This window comes from Rhinolophus hipposideros (assembly GCF_964194185.1).
Source record: "Rhinolophus hipposideros genome assembly, chromosome: 12".
In the NCBI taxonomy this organism is placed as follows: domain Eukaryota; kingdom Metazoa; phylum Chordata; class Mammalia; order Chiroptera; family Rhinolophidae; genus Rhinolophus; species Rhinolophus hipposideros.
In genome coordinates, this window is record NC_138058.1 from 43,415,542 (window position 1) to 43,428,708 (window position 13,167).

Sequence of the window (13,167 nt, forward strand, 5' to 3'; positions counted from 1 at the left end):
AACACATTTATCCATAAAGATATATGTACCCCTATGTTCATTGCAGCATTATTCATGGTGGCCGAGATATGGAAACAACCAAAGTGTTCTTCAATAGGTGATTGGATAAAGATGTGGTACATATATACAATGGAATACTACTCGGCCATAAGATAAAATACTGCCATTTGCGGCAATATGAACTGATCTTGAGATTATCATGCTAAGCGAAATAAGTCAGACAGAAAAAGTAGAGAACCATATGATTTCGCTTATATGTGGCATATAAAACTGATAGTAACAAATGAACAAGACAAACAAACAGGCAAAAACTCAGAGGGTAAACGGGGAGAATGGTAAAGGAGGTCAAATATATAAGAATAGAAGAGGGCAAGGGAGGTCAAATATATGGTGCTGGAAGAACTGATTCTGGGTGGTGAACATACAATGTGATATATAGATAATGTATTATAGAAATGAACACTTGAAACCTATATAATTTTACTAACTAATGTCACCCCAATAAATTCAATAAAAATTAAAAAGAGAGAGAGACAGAGGGAATAAAAGAAGAAGGAGATAATAAAGGAAGGAGGGGGGGAAGGGAGGAAGGAAAGGAGGAATTAATTAATTAAAAAGGAGGAACAAAACTAATATATATGATATACATATATGAAATTTAGATGTAAATGATGTCTATATAGAAATGTACCAAGGCAATTAAGTATAAGATAAATATTCCAAACTTAGTTGCACTTTCACAATGTGACAACAAACATAAAATGTAACTTTAAATACTGATATCTTTACAAAAGCAAAAAACATGTATATGTTACCTGGAAATAAATTTAAGATATTAAGTGTGTATGAAGATAGTATAAAACTTTACCAAAAGACACCAGTGAAGGACCTAAAAAACATGGTGATACAGCATATTTAGGGATAGAGAGATTTAATATCTTAAAGGTGATATTTTTTTTCCCAAAACTTTATACAATACATGCAATTCCAAACAAAATTTTACCAGAGTGTTTTTCAAGAAGTCTAACAAGCTGATTTTAAAATTCACATGAAATAACAAAGGTCCAAAAAAAGGCAAGATACTACTTTAAAAATAAGATAAAGACGTTTTTCTTATATATCAAGATTTATAAAAACTTATCTGAAAGTTCTAGTAATTAAGACAACATAGCATTGGTACAGATAAAAAGGACGATAGACTATAAAGAAGCTTAAACATAAGCCCATGTAAAATAGTCACTTGAGAAATTAGAAAAGTAGTTTTACAAGTGACAGGAGAAAAGACGGTCTATTCAATAAATAGTTCTGGAACAATTGTTTATCTGTGTAGATCAAAACCATTATGCCATTGGATAAAACTGAAATTGAGTCCCTGCCCCACACCGCACAAAGATACCAAGACCAAATAAGACTTAAACGTGCAGAGCAAAACTGTAAAACTTTTAGAAAACAACATAGGAAAATATTTTCATAACCTCAGGATAAAGAAAGATTACAGGAGAATGAAAACATAAATTGTAGTATATTTATACAATGGAATATTACACGGTAGAGAAAAATTAATAAACTATAGCTACATATAGCAACATGGATGGTTCTTAAAAATGTTAGGTTAGTGTAAAATAGCAAGTAACAAAAGACTACTTACTGAAAGGGTGATACAATTTCTATAAAATCCAAATACAAGCAAAATTAAGCAATCTATTGTTTGGAGATTCGTACTGTGGTGATAAACATAATTTTTTAAAAACAAAGGAGTAACAAACACAAAATCAGATTAATGGTCACATCTCAGCATAATGGTCACATCTTTCTCAACATGAGAAAGACAAGGGAGGAGTAACTAAGTAGATGCAGCGACAATGGTTATGTTCTATTTCTCCAGCCCACAACTTTTTTTTTTGCTTAATAATTTACATTTGTTATGTTATCTGTAACTTGTGAATATGAAAATATAAAATCAAAAGATTTCTGCTCATTATACACTGACTAATTTTGGTATAATTGGAGCTCTCTGAAACCTAAGTGAGGACTTGTGGGGCTGGCGTATGAGTGGGAGGTTCAACTGGTAATGAGTTTTTTTGTCACTCGCGTTAGTCAAGTACAGGTAAGTAAACCCCTTTAAATTAATGTGAATATTGTAAAGTAAACCTAAACATTAATTTGTTGATTGAATTAAACCCTTCCATACCTGAAAGACTATGATTCCATAAATTGATTATTGAATGAGACAATATAGTTGTTCATGTTAGCCAAAATTGTTACAATAAAGAGTCCATATAGATACGGCGCAGGTCTTCCAATCTTGGAGTTAGAATGAATCAGAAGAAGCTAAGGAACAACTTCACCCTAAAAGTTACTTGCTTCTGTTTCCCCTTAATGATAATTTAATCCATTCATTATATGTCATTACTCCTGGGTAAGGTAAGGGAGAGAAAGAAAAGACAGGGATAAATATATACATGTTTAGCAGTTTCATCTAACTCAATTTTGTGCAACTAATTACCTAAAAGTAGTGTTGAAACTAATTTTAGCAAGTAATAAATTGTAGGCAGGATCTTAGAGAATATTCTGCCTTTTAATCCTCATAAATTCTGGAGTTGAAAGTAGAAGGCCACTTTACTGAAAGTGTTGCCAAATGTTCCTCAGATCCCTCACCAACAAGGAGATTGGGAATGCCAACAAAAGAACCAGGACTGTCACCTACAGGGGACATTTAAAACTAAGATAAAAGCATTTAAAAAGCATTTAAAACTAAGATTAAATAACTTCATTTGTGCCAACTTACAAAAGACAGAGGCAAGCTTCAGAGTTTGGAAAGAAGCCAGAAAGACTTTGCAATAGGGGGTGGACTACCAGCGTTTACTAAATAAATCCCCACTGAAAACAGCCCTTCCTTAGATCACTCAGATATATCTCTGAGATAACCATCTCAGGAGTGTCTGCCACCTATGGAGATGGGATGGGCCTGGGGCTCACTAACCACATGCTTGTCTTCTGCACCGGACCATTTTGAAAGAAATGAGGATCAATGACTACAACCTAGAATTCTGGTGTTATATCAAGTGTGCTGGAGAAAGACATTGCCAAGACTGGAAACAGGTCCCCACCCTTCACTGGATGACACACTCATTGATATTTCAAATGGTAAGTTGTGTCTTTTTTGGAGAAAGTCAATCACGTCCCTCTATTGAGAAGAAAATTGAGACCAGCAGGGACACTTCTGCAGTGAAATAATATAAACTAGTCCAGACGCGCATCAAAGTGCTACTTGCTGTCTTCCTTTGGTCAGGGTGTAAGAAACCCAATTAAGGAGGATAAGGGAGTAGCTTATCTTGCCCTGGAAATCACTGGGGCACAGAGGAATTTTGATATTCTCCTGGAGTGACCAAAAAAAAAAAAAAATCTCTTGGGTCATGTGACCCTATGGGCTTTCAAAGCAGATCTCATAGGGGCGCTGTGTGGAGCGTCTGAACCCTGTGGAGACTTTTCTCTGTGAATGCAGGAAGAAAGCAGGTGGATGGATAAATAAGCATGGCTTTGCTCCTGGCCTGCTTGCTGGCATTCCTGAGCTTGGGCTCAGGATGTCATCATCGGATCTGTCACTGCTCTAACAGGGTTTTCCTCTGCCAAGAGAGTGAGGTGACAGAGATTCCCTCCGACCTCCCCAGGAATGTGGTTGAACTGTGAGTATCACAGGCAGCGGGAACTGCCTGGCGGGCATTTGTGTGTTGAGTGCTATAATTATTTTCACATTAGCTTGATAACTGTTGTGCTGAAATATTTCTGCCCTGACCAAAGGCTTGAGTAAAACAAACTCCCCCAGCCCAACACTGCTGTCCTGCATCTCTCCAAGGATTTTAGTGAGAGTTTGTCTGGGCACTTCTCAGGGAGGGGCAGTGCGGAAACTTTTCAACACATTTGCTCTTGCGTTCCATACTCTCTTGGGTGGAACCAGAAAAGTAAAACTAAGAAAAAGTACAAACTTAGAAGACCTAGAATTGGAGGCAGAAAGACAACTTTGATTTAAGTGGTATGTACAATGTGAGTTTCCTGAGGATACTGAATTCAAGAATGCACGTGCCGCTCTTGTTTTGGAGGTACCAGCAAATAATTCCTGAACTGAGCTTCTGCTTCCTGGGGAGAAAGAGGGATGGAGAAGAGGGGGAAAAGCATGAAGAAAGAGAGAAAGAAAACAAAAAAAAGAGGTGGAGAGGGGAAGAGAAACACAGATAATCTTTCAGACAGCTGAGAAAATGCGATTCTCAGATTTATATTTTTACTGAACTATTTTAACAGGAAGTAGACTCCTACTGTGTTTCCCCAAAAATAAGATCTAACCAGTAAATAAGCCCTAGCATGATTTTTCAGGATGACATCCCCTGAATGTAAGCCCTAATGCGTCTTTTGGAGCAAAAATTAACATAAGACCCAGTCTTATTTTGGGGGAAACACGCTACTAGAGTTGGACAAGAACCTCAACATCATTTCACTCTATTTTGCAAATGAGGTATCTAGGGTCAATAGATACCTCAAATAATTGCCCAAACTTTCACAGTGATTTGAGGCAGAGCCCACAACTAGAAAGCAGGCCTTTGACTCCCAGTCTACTGTCCTTTTCCTGAAATCCCTTGTCTGACTGCATTAGAGCAAAAGGAAAGCAGGACTATTTACTGGTCCAATTATTGCTTCCCCTGAGAACCGGCAAGATATGGCTCAGAGAATGGAGATATTCTCAAGTGTTTTCAGTCCAAGCCTCTGTTCTAGAAGCTGGTTTCAACATTGGTCCCCTAAAGCTATGGATGACTCCTGTTTTCATGCAGAAGGTGGTCATCTTTTCAGTTCCCTGATGACCATATCTACACTCAAACATGTTGGTGCTGTGTTTCAGATTTTCACTTGGGGACAAATGATCACTTCGTTGGTTCTGCTTGTTGCTTTTTCCCTTGACAACACAAGCCCTCAGTTCCTATCCAGCTGCAGCAGCAGGAAAAAAAAACTGGCCAGCTCAGTGTTTTGGCTGCCTCAGATGAGACAGTTATTCCTGATTATGGGAAAGAATGTGTCTACACACAGTCTGGTTTATTAGGTCCTTATAAACATAGGAGAATGCCGATGTACCTGAGCTCCTGTAAGAAGTCATTTGCTTCTAAGTGGTTTTGCACAATTACTCAACCCCCTCTGAGGCTCAGTTTCCTCAGTTCTAAAGTGGTTTTAATCCAACCTGGTTGGTTGGATTGTTGTGAACACTAAAAAAATATAGCCCCCACAATACACACATCCATTTCCACCTCTCCTGGCTCTTCTCCACTTCTCATTTTTCCCTGTGGGTCAAGCAGTGCCAACCAGTTACTAAAGCAGATCATCCCTAACAAGGTTTAATTTGAGGGTAATACTCCTTCATCCAAAATGCCTTTCTATGCTAGACTGTCTGCTTTCTGATATCTTTTTTACAAGAGAGATTCATTCTGCATTGAAAACAGGAAGGGGGGAAGGGAGGGAGGAAGGAACAGAAAAGAAGAAAATCCCTTCCCAAACCCCAAACCTCAGGAAGTACAAGTATATGTGCATGAGTTAGTATGCGAGAAGCAGAAGTAGAATTAAAACAAACAAACAAAAAGGAATTCATACTAAGATATAAATGACTAAAACATATCTCTGCCCAAGAGCACTTTGCTCCTGAGGAAAGAGATTGTAGGACAGAGATTGTAAGAAAGAGATTGTAGAGTGTGTTGAACAGAACACTAAGAACAAATTTCACACTCTTGACAAAGGCTAACCCATGGTCAACTCCTTACTTAGGGGTGCATAATAGAAGACAAAACTGCATAAAACTAAGAAGGGAAAAGAAAGTGCTTGCCTTTTATTGGCATTTTTCTCCACCTGAGGAATGAGTATGGTTGTTTGAGAACTTGGAGGACTAAAGTAGTTCTCTCAGATATCTAATCTTGAGAAGATTCTTTTGTCTACACACTCATTAATAGGGCATCAGTTAAACCATTCTAGGGTTCAGCTTTGCAATCTTCTCAGCAAGGTGTATCGAGGAAAAGAAGATAAATGTTACTTTGGCAGTTAGGCTAAAAAAAAATTGTTTGAGGATATTTTTCAGGTCAGTTTGTTAATCACTGAAGAGCGGACAAAATGCCAAGTAAACTAGAACTCAGATGTGTTAGAAAGAAAGAGCAATTATTTCTGCTTCCTTAAAAGGATAGGATCAGGGTTATCTGGAACATTGGCAGAAGGAAGATGAAATGGCTTATTCAACTAAGTATTTCTAATTCACCTTGCAGTTTTCCAAGTTTGGGTATTGACTTTAATGATGATCACATCAGGTGTAGGTGAATGGAATAGCTGGGCTTCAGGACTGCAATTGCTTAATCCATCAACATGACAAAGCTTCACTGTTAATCAGGTTCACCAGGGGGAAACTACTCCTAATTTTACCATGTACATTTTTATCCTATCATTCCATCCAGGTATGGCCAAAGATTTCTAATTCCCAACAATCTGCCCATGCTGATATCAATACCAAAAGAACACAAAAGCACCATCAACAGGCTACTGTTAGCTTCATGATTTATATGTACTGATTCATTAAAACTTCACACTAGAACTGCAAGTTTGATATGATTGCTCCATTTTTCAAATGAGGCGAACTGAAAAACAGAAAAGTTCAAATAACTTGAGCAGAGTCACCCCTGCATCTCCTCAATGACAGAGCTGGGATCCAAACTTGAGCCTGTTTGTCTCTCCTCTGCATGTTGGGTACAATGAAAGGCTTCTGACTCTCATTTCTTCCTCTAAAAAGTGTCTTTTTGAATTTTGACCAGAAGTCAACAATTTTTTTTCTATAAAGCATCAGATAATAAATAATAAATACGTTAGGCTTTATGGGCCATTCAATCTCTGCTGCAACTATTCATCTCTGCCATAGTTATAGGAAAGCTGCCACAGACAAAATAGAAATGAATTAGCATGGCTGCATTGCAACAAAACTTTATTTATGGACACAAATTTGAATTTCATATAATTTTCACATGCCACAAAGTATCATCTTCTTTCGATTTTTTTTTCCTCCATCACTTGAAAAGGTGAAAAACATTCTTAGCTCATGGGCCATACAAAAACTGGGCAGGCCACATCTGGCCTACAGGTTGTAATTGCTCACTTCTGATTTAGACTATCGCTAAGATTAAATATTACCATTTAAGTAGGATTTAGGAAGCCTGAGACAACATGGCACCAAGGAGAAAGTACTAAACTAGGTGAGCAGGGTCAGGAATGGAGGGAATTCTAAGGTAATATTCACAAATGGGCCGTTAATTGCTTCTGACAAGTCAGAGATGCTAGAGTGTAACCCCAGAGACCTAAGTTCCCAGAAGACCTAAGTTCAAACCCAAGCTATGGCATTTTTTTTTGCTTTATCATGTGGGCTCTTGGCTGTACATTGGAAGTTGCAGTGTGTGTTTTACAGTGTTGCTCTGAGGATTAAGTGTAAATAAAACACCTAGCACAAAGTCTCTCAGGTGGTGATGGTGGTGGTGGTGGTGGTGGTGGTGGTGGTGGTGGTGGTGGTGGTTGTGCTGGTTGCTGTTGTCATCTGTAAAGTACTAGGAAAAAAACACTTACCACAGAGGGTATTCATGATGATCAAATGACTCAATAGATACAGAAATGCTTTGGAAAATCTATATAAAGATCTTTACAACTCTGAGAGAGTTTATAGACTCCCACTTACTTAAGAATAATCTCCTCCTTTCAGTGGCTGGAGCATCAACTCTGTGCATTTTCTTTCTAAGAAAATGTATTCATTCAGGCTTTCAATATCTGTCAAGAACTCAGGGAGCAGGTTTTGTTCTGATGAGTCAAAGGAATTTTGATTTCTAACTTACTCAAGAAACTCAGCTTAAGCTGGAGGCAGTCAATGAATCTAAACAGGACCATTTAATGTCTCTTTATTCTTCCTGGAGGTAGAATTTCCAAGGAAAATGTGAATACCTAATTCGAAATCTGAAATTTTAACTCTAAGTGAGAATATGGATGCATCTTTTTATTCAGCAGGGTTAGAAGACCACAGTACTAAAAGGAGAAAGAGGTTCATTGATGACCATTCTAGGCGTAGGGAGATCTTTACTGAGATTATATTATAAACTGCCTGTATTGACCCCTCTCCTTATGGCAACTTCCTGTATCTCATTGCAATCTCAACTGACCACCACATATTTCTAATTATCTAATTATATCTTTCCATTTTTATTTTCTTCCTTTGCCTTATATTCCTTGTTTTGCTATCTTGATTTAGATCATTCTTAATATTCTATTCCCATAGATTATTATTTAGTTAGGATCTCTAATGTGTGTCTAGCTTAGTCTTCCTTAGTGGGTCCTTAGTTCTAAGGGATGTACCAGTGTTATGTGCCAAAAGGGAAGCCTCCGCTATACCAATAAGCTCTGTGATCTCCAAGAGGGAAATAGAGTATTTGATGTTTGCAGACATGTTTGATTGTGGAAGCTTTTTCTCTAAGAGCATCTTCGAAGATTAATATTCTCCAGAACATACTTTGGGAAAAGCTGATTCAACTGTGGTCTACCAACCCCAGCCACCAGAACAAATCCTTTCTAAAGTCTGAAGTGCATCCCTGACTTCCTGATTCCCAATTCTGTGCTCAAAACAGCTAGAGATGGACTCTTGGCTTGACTTTCATTTCTTTGTGCCTGAGGAGTGTCTGTCTAAGAATGGGCTGTGTTCTCAGGAAGAAGATAGTTCTGAAGTTCAGAGTACAGCCATGAGGGAACTAGGTGTTACTTGTTTTGGGGTAATGAAAGGGAAGACAAAACAATGGACCATAAAACTGCTAAAACCTCTCCTGACTTCCTCAGTTGTTGAATACTGATAGTTTAATTCTCCTCATCATGTAGGTTTCACTTCCTGATTGTCCATATCTAATCAGGTTCACAAAATCCCTTCAGACTGCTACTAGCAGCAATTCTCTCTTTATTTCATTGCCATCATCTTTGTTTGGGTCCCGGACATCTAACGCCGAGATTAATAACTTCCAAACTGATCTCATTCCTACCAATTTCTCTTCTCCAAACCTGCCTGCACACCATAATTCCATCTTTCTCCATAAAATACCACTGCCATTATGTTATGATTCCCAAGGTTGAAATCATTCAGTGGCTCACCTTTTTTACTTTGCCTCTCACCATTCTTCAACAGGAGCCAACCACTCTGCAATGCTGATAAAGACTTGTTCTTAAGCTCAGTGTACATTTCTTCCTCCCTGTGTCTTTATGTTATGCCTGCTACTTATACTATCCTCAATTTCTGCCTTCCCTCTTCAAATCCAACCTACTTATCATAGTCTTGCTCAAAGATTGCCTCTTTCATGAAGTCTTCCCTGACCACTCCATCTGTATTTAATCTGAACCCTGGTGTAATTCATTGCACAATCTTGCTTAACACTGAATTTTTCATGTGTGTCTTATTTCCTCAACAGCAGTGAAAATTTCCTTCATATTCCTTATTGTGCCTAGTTCAATGCAATGTATGTTCTAGGCCCTGAATTACGTGTAGAACAAATGATACAATAAATAATGGGGAATTACATCTGTTCATTTGCTCTGCTCCTCAGTATTGAAGAAAGGATTCTTATAAAAGATGATTATGGCTCTCCCTGTGGTAAACTACTATAAGATTTGATAGTTTCCTTGCTTTTGTATGTGTTTGTTTTAAGAAACTGCCTGTATGTCATTAGAGAATCCATTAATTTACTCAGCAAGCGAGATACATAGACTTGAAACAAGGTCTCCCTAAGTTAAAAGTTGAGTATTCTATATTCTAGGCTTAAGTAATAATACCTGCCTCTCTACCTAAAAATAATATCGAAAAGATGAATGAAATTCATCCTAAACAAAATCACTTTAAAGTAGGCAGAAATGTTAAAAGAAATATAATTTTTGTCAATTAAAATTCCAAAGCCTGAATGTCAGGTTTTCTGTGTTACCTAGCTGTGCTTTGATTGTTGTGGTTCCATCTGTATATCCAAACCAAACACCCCAGTGTGCAGGTTGCCTGGGGTGCCATGTCTAGAGACTCCTAGTGCCTTGGTTAGCCATTCTTTGAAAGAAACAAACACCACAGTTCTCGTGCTAATGCATACATAATCCTTTCTCTCTAAACAAAATCCTGCACCTACTTTTGTGAGAAGTTACATATCTATGTCCAACATTTGGAATTTAATTGGGGTGGGGGTAAGGGAGCTTTATATTTCCTACAAAGGAATCAGAAAAATAACTAAAGGAATAGCTATAGAATTCAGTACTTTGAAAGGGAAAAGGTTGGAATTATAGTTCAGGGAAAGAATCCTTTAAAGTAGAAGATGAACTCTACCCTGAGAATTGGCTAAGAGCTATAATTTACAGAATCGTTACCAGCAATTGAAAAGTAGGGGATTGATATCTCAGAACTGTACTTGCATGGGGATGATAAAATCCCCTTCTTTACCTAAAGGTGAGTGCTGTCCTTCCTCACCCAAGTCTTCGACCAAAGAAGCCTAAGCTTCAAAAGCAGGACATCTTGGCCACAAATGGAAAATCCATTTAATTTTTGATTATTCTTCTCCAAAGCAACTGATTAGGTTAGCCAGTCACTATGCTTGACTGCACTACTCTTTTTTTAAAAATGCTGTTAGATTTAGACTCTCCAGCTTAGTTTTATTTAGACTAGATTCTATACCCCACAAGGTCAACTAGGAAAGAGAGCACACAAATAGTTTTGATTGCTTAGGATCTGATTATAATGATATTTGGATGTTTGTTCTTAATCTGACCTCTCCCTGAAGTGTCTCAGAGGATGTTTTGTGTCTCTGACCTGAACATGCCATCACCTTGTTCTTCCATATGTATTATGCCAACTAATCTGAAAATCTTTAAAGGACATGCAAACAACATTTGAATAAAGCAACCAGATTCTTGGCATAGATTTAAACTTGATTATATTTTTCATCTTGAGTCCACTCTCTTTCATCCATTCTCCCAGACATTTTTCAGCAAGAGCCTGCACAGAGCCAGCACAGATTCCTGTGTCAGAAATAGCAGAAAATACACAGCATGAGCCACTTTTTGTATTTCCTTAATGCTAAGCTTAATGAAAACCTCTAAGAAATAGGGACCCAAGAAGTTCAGCTAAGTTTCAATGAAACAGAAAGATCAATTGAGGACATAAGAGAGAAAATTCATCAGTAGCTAGGTGAAAGTTTGAAGTAAAATGATGCTAAGGTTTCCTTCAATTCTAAAAGGCTTTGTCTTTACAAACATCTTCAAGTATACAAACTTCGAAAACCAATAGGCTTTTTCTAAACCTCAGAGTCCAGCAGGTGTACAATTCCTAAACTTCTATGATTTCAGGTGTGGGACTTGGGAAAGAGCCTGGTGAGGAGGGTTCCCTTAGTCTTAATAGGCAGTTCTGTTATTTTGAAATGCAGCACAGAAAACCTCCTTACAGTGTCTCTCTCTCTCTCTCTCTCTCTCTCTCTCTCTCTCTCTCTCTCTCTCTCTCTCTCTCCCCCTCTCTCTTTCATTATTTGCAGTTTTCCAAGGGGTTTTAGACAAAGAATTTTTGTGGGATCCCAGCTCCTAGATTGACTAAATAAATGAAGGCTGATGGGAGCTCACGGAACACTTCATCCAGAATCCTCCTGGAATAAGAAGGACATAAAAAAGAAAGTCCCCTTATATGGAAGAACCTAAGCCTTAAGCACTAGATTTTTAAAAGTGGCCCCAATTTAAAATAGTCTGTCCCTTCTAAGAAAGTCTACTGAATTTTCCATCAGAAGATAGCATCACATCCCTAGAAGATAGGATTGCCTCTACTTGGGCTTTCCTCATCATCTCATGGTAACAGCTTCTGAATTGGTCTCTGTGCCTGCCATTTTCTGCCCTCCCAGCTCCCTGCTCTGAGCTCTGGCTCTGGTTTAATTCCTGTGTGGGGCCCAATGCCCAGATCCAGGACCAAAGTTCCATGTTTGACATTAAGATCCTTCATAGTTGGGCTTCAAGTTAATTCTCCTGTCCTCTCCCATCTTCCATTTTTCTCAACTCTTTGCTCTATGCACTATTTTCTATTCCCCCAGTCCTAAATACATTATATTCCTCTACCCAAATACTAGTATTTTCTCCAACCTGAAAAACCTTTTCCTACTCCAATACTGTTCAGTTTTTAAAGCCAACAATGCTCATTTTTCATGAAGTTTCTCTCAACAGCAAGTATGTATCCATTATATTTGTACAAGGCATCATGCTGGGCACTTGGTAGAGAAGAATCACTAGGAGAGACACAATATCTGTTCTCACAGAGTTGCTAAAAGAGAAGGACATCAAACAAGTAATGATAATAATGTTTGTCCTCACTTTAACCCACAACAATCAAAATGAGTCATTATCGAAACCATTCATTTGACAGTGAATTGCGAGTTGTTTTGCGCATTCTGAAATCGTAAATTATGAGAGCTGAAAGAAATGGATGATTAGTGAAAGCCAATGAGAAGATGCTTGCTTGCTTAATGCCAGGAGAATATTGATGAGAAGACAGGTATCCGCCTGTCCCATCAAGATCTGCTCTGCTGACCACCCACGGTTGATTTCAGGAGAGGTACAGGGTCTCTTCCAGAATACCCCATTCTTTAAAAGGTCAGAAAATCCCTGTTCTTTTACAAAGAGAACGCCAGTGTCAAATAAAATAGAATGACAAGTGAACATCAGCAAATTTATGATAGGGTTTGACTGGCAGATGTCCTATTGTTCACGTTTGACTAGAAGTTTTCAAATTATGAAGATACAACGGACTGAATCATTTCAATTGGGATACAAGAGGATGTTACAGAAGGCAGAAGCACCAAAAGGGAAAACTTAGGCTGTGCTGTTTCCTTGCCAACCTCATATTTTTTTTCTAAAGCTGCTTGCATTCATGAATACTATTACATAGATATGGGGAGGAGTGAGTAAAAGGAGTTCACATGTCAATGGGCTGCACATGCTGGCCTCTCCCACAGCAGTGTTCTCTCTGAAATCTGGTGATCACACAATCATCCTTAACAAAGCCCAGGCAGCTCCTCTGAAAATGACATGCCTGAAGAATGTCTACTTTGGCAGGAGGGGGACACTACG

At 38.2% G+C, this 13,167-nt stretch overlaps 1 protein-coding gene across 2 annotated transcripts in view; it reads left to right on the forward strand.

Moving 5' to 3' along the window:
* Positions 1–3,534: 3,534 nt before the first annotated feature.
* Positions 3,535–13,167, forward strand: part of FSHR (follicle stimulating hormone receptor) — a gene marked incomplete at both ends in the record, with an annotated part of 158,959 nt that continues 149,326 nt past the window's right edge. For both annotated transcript variants that reach the window (XM_081068832.1, XM_081068833.1), the window contains one exon: positions 3,535–3,686. In XM_081068832.1, the coding sequence (XP_080924958.1) occupies positions 3,535–3,686 (152 nt within the window). The remainder of the gene's footprint in view (positions 3,687–13,167) is intronic.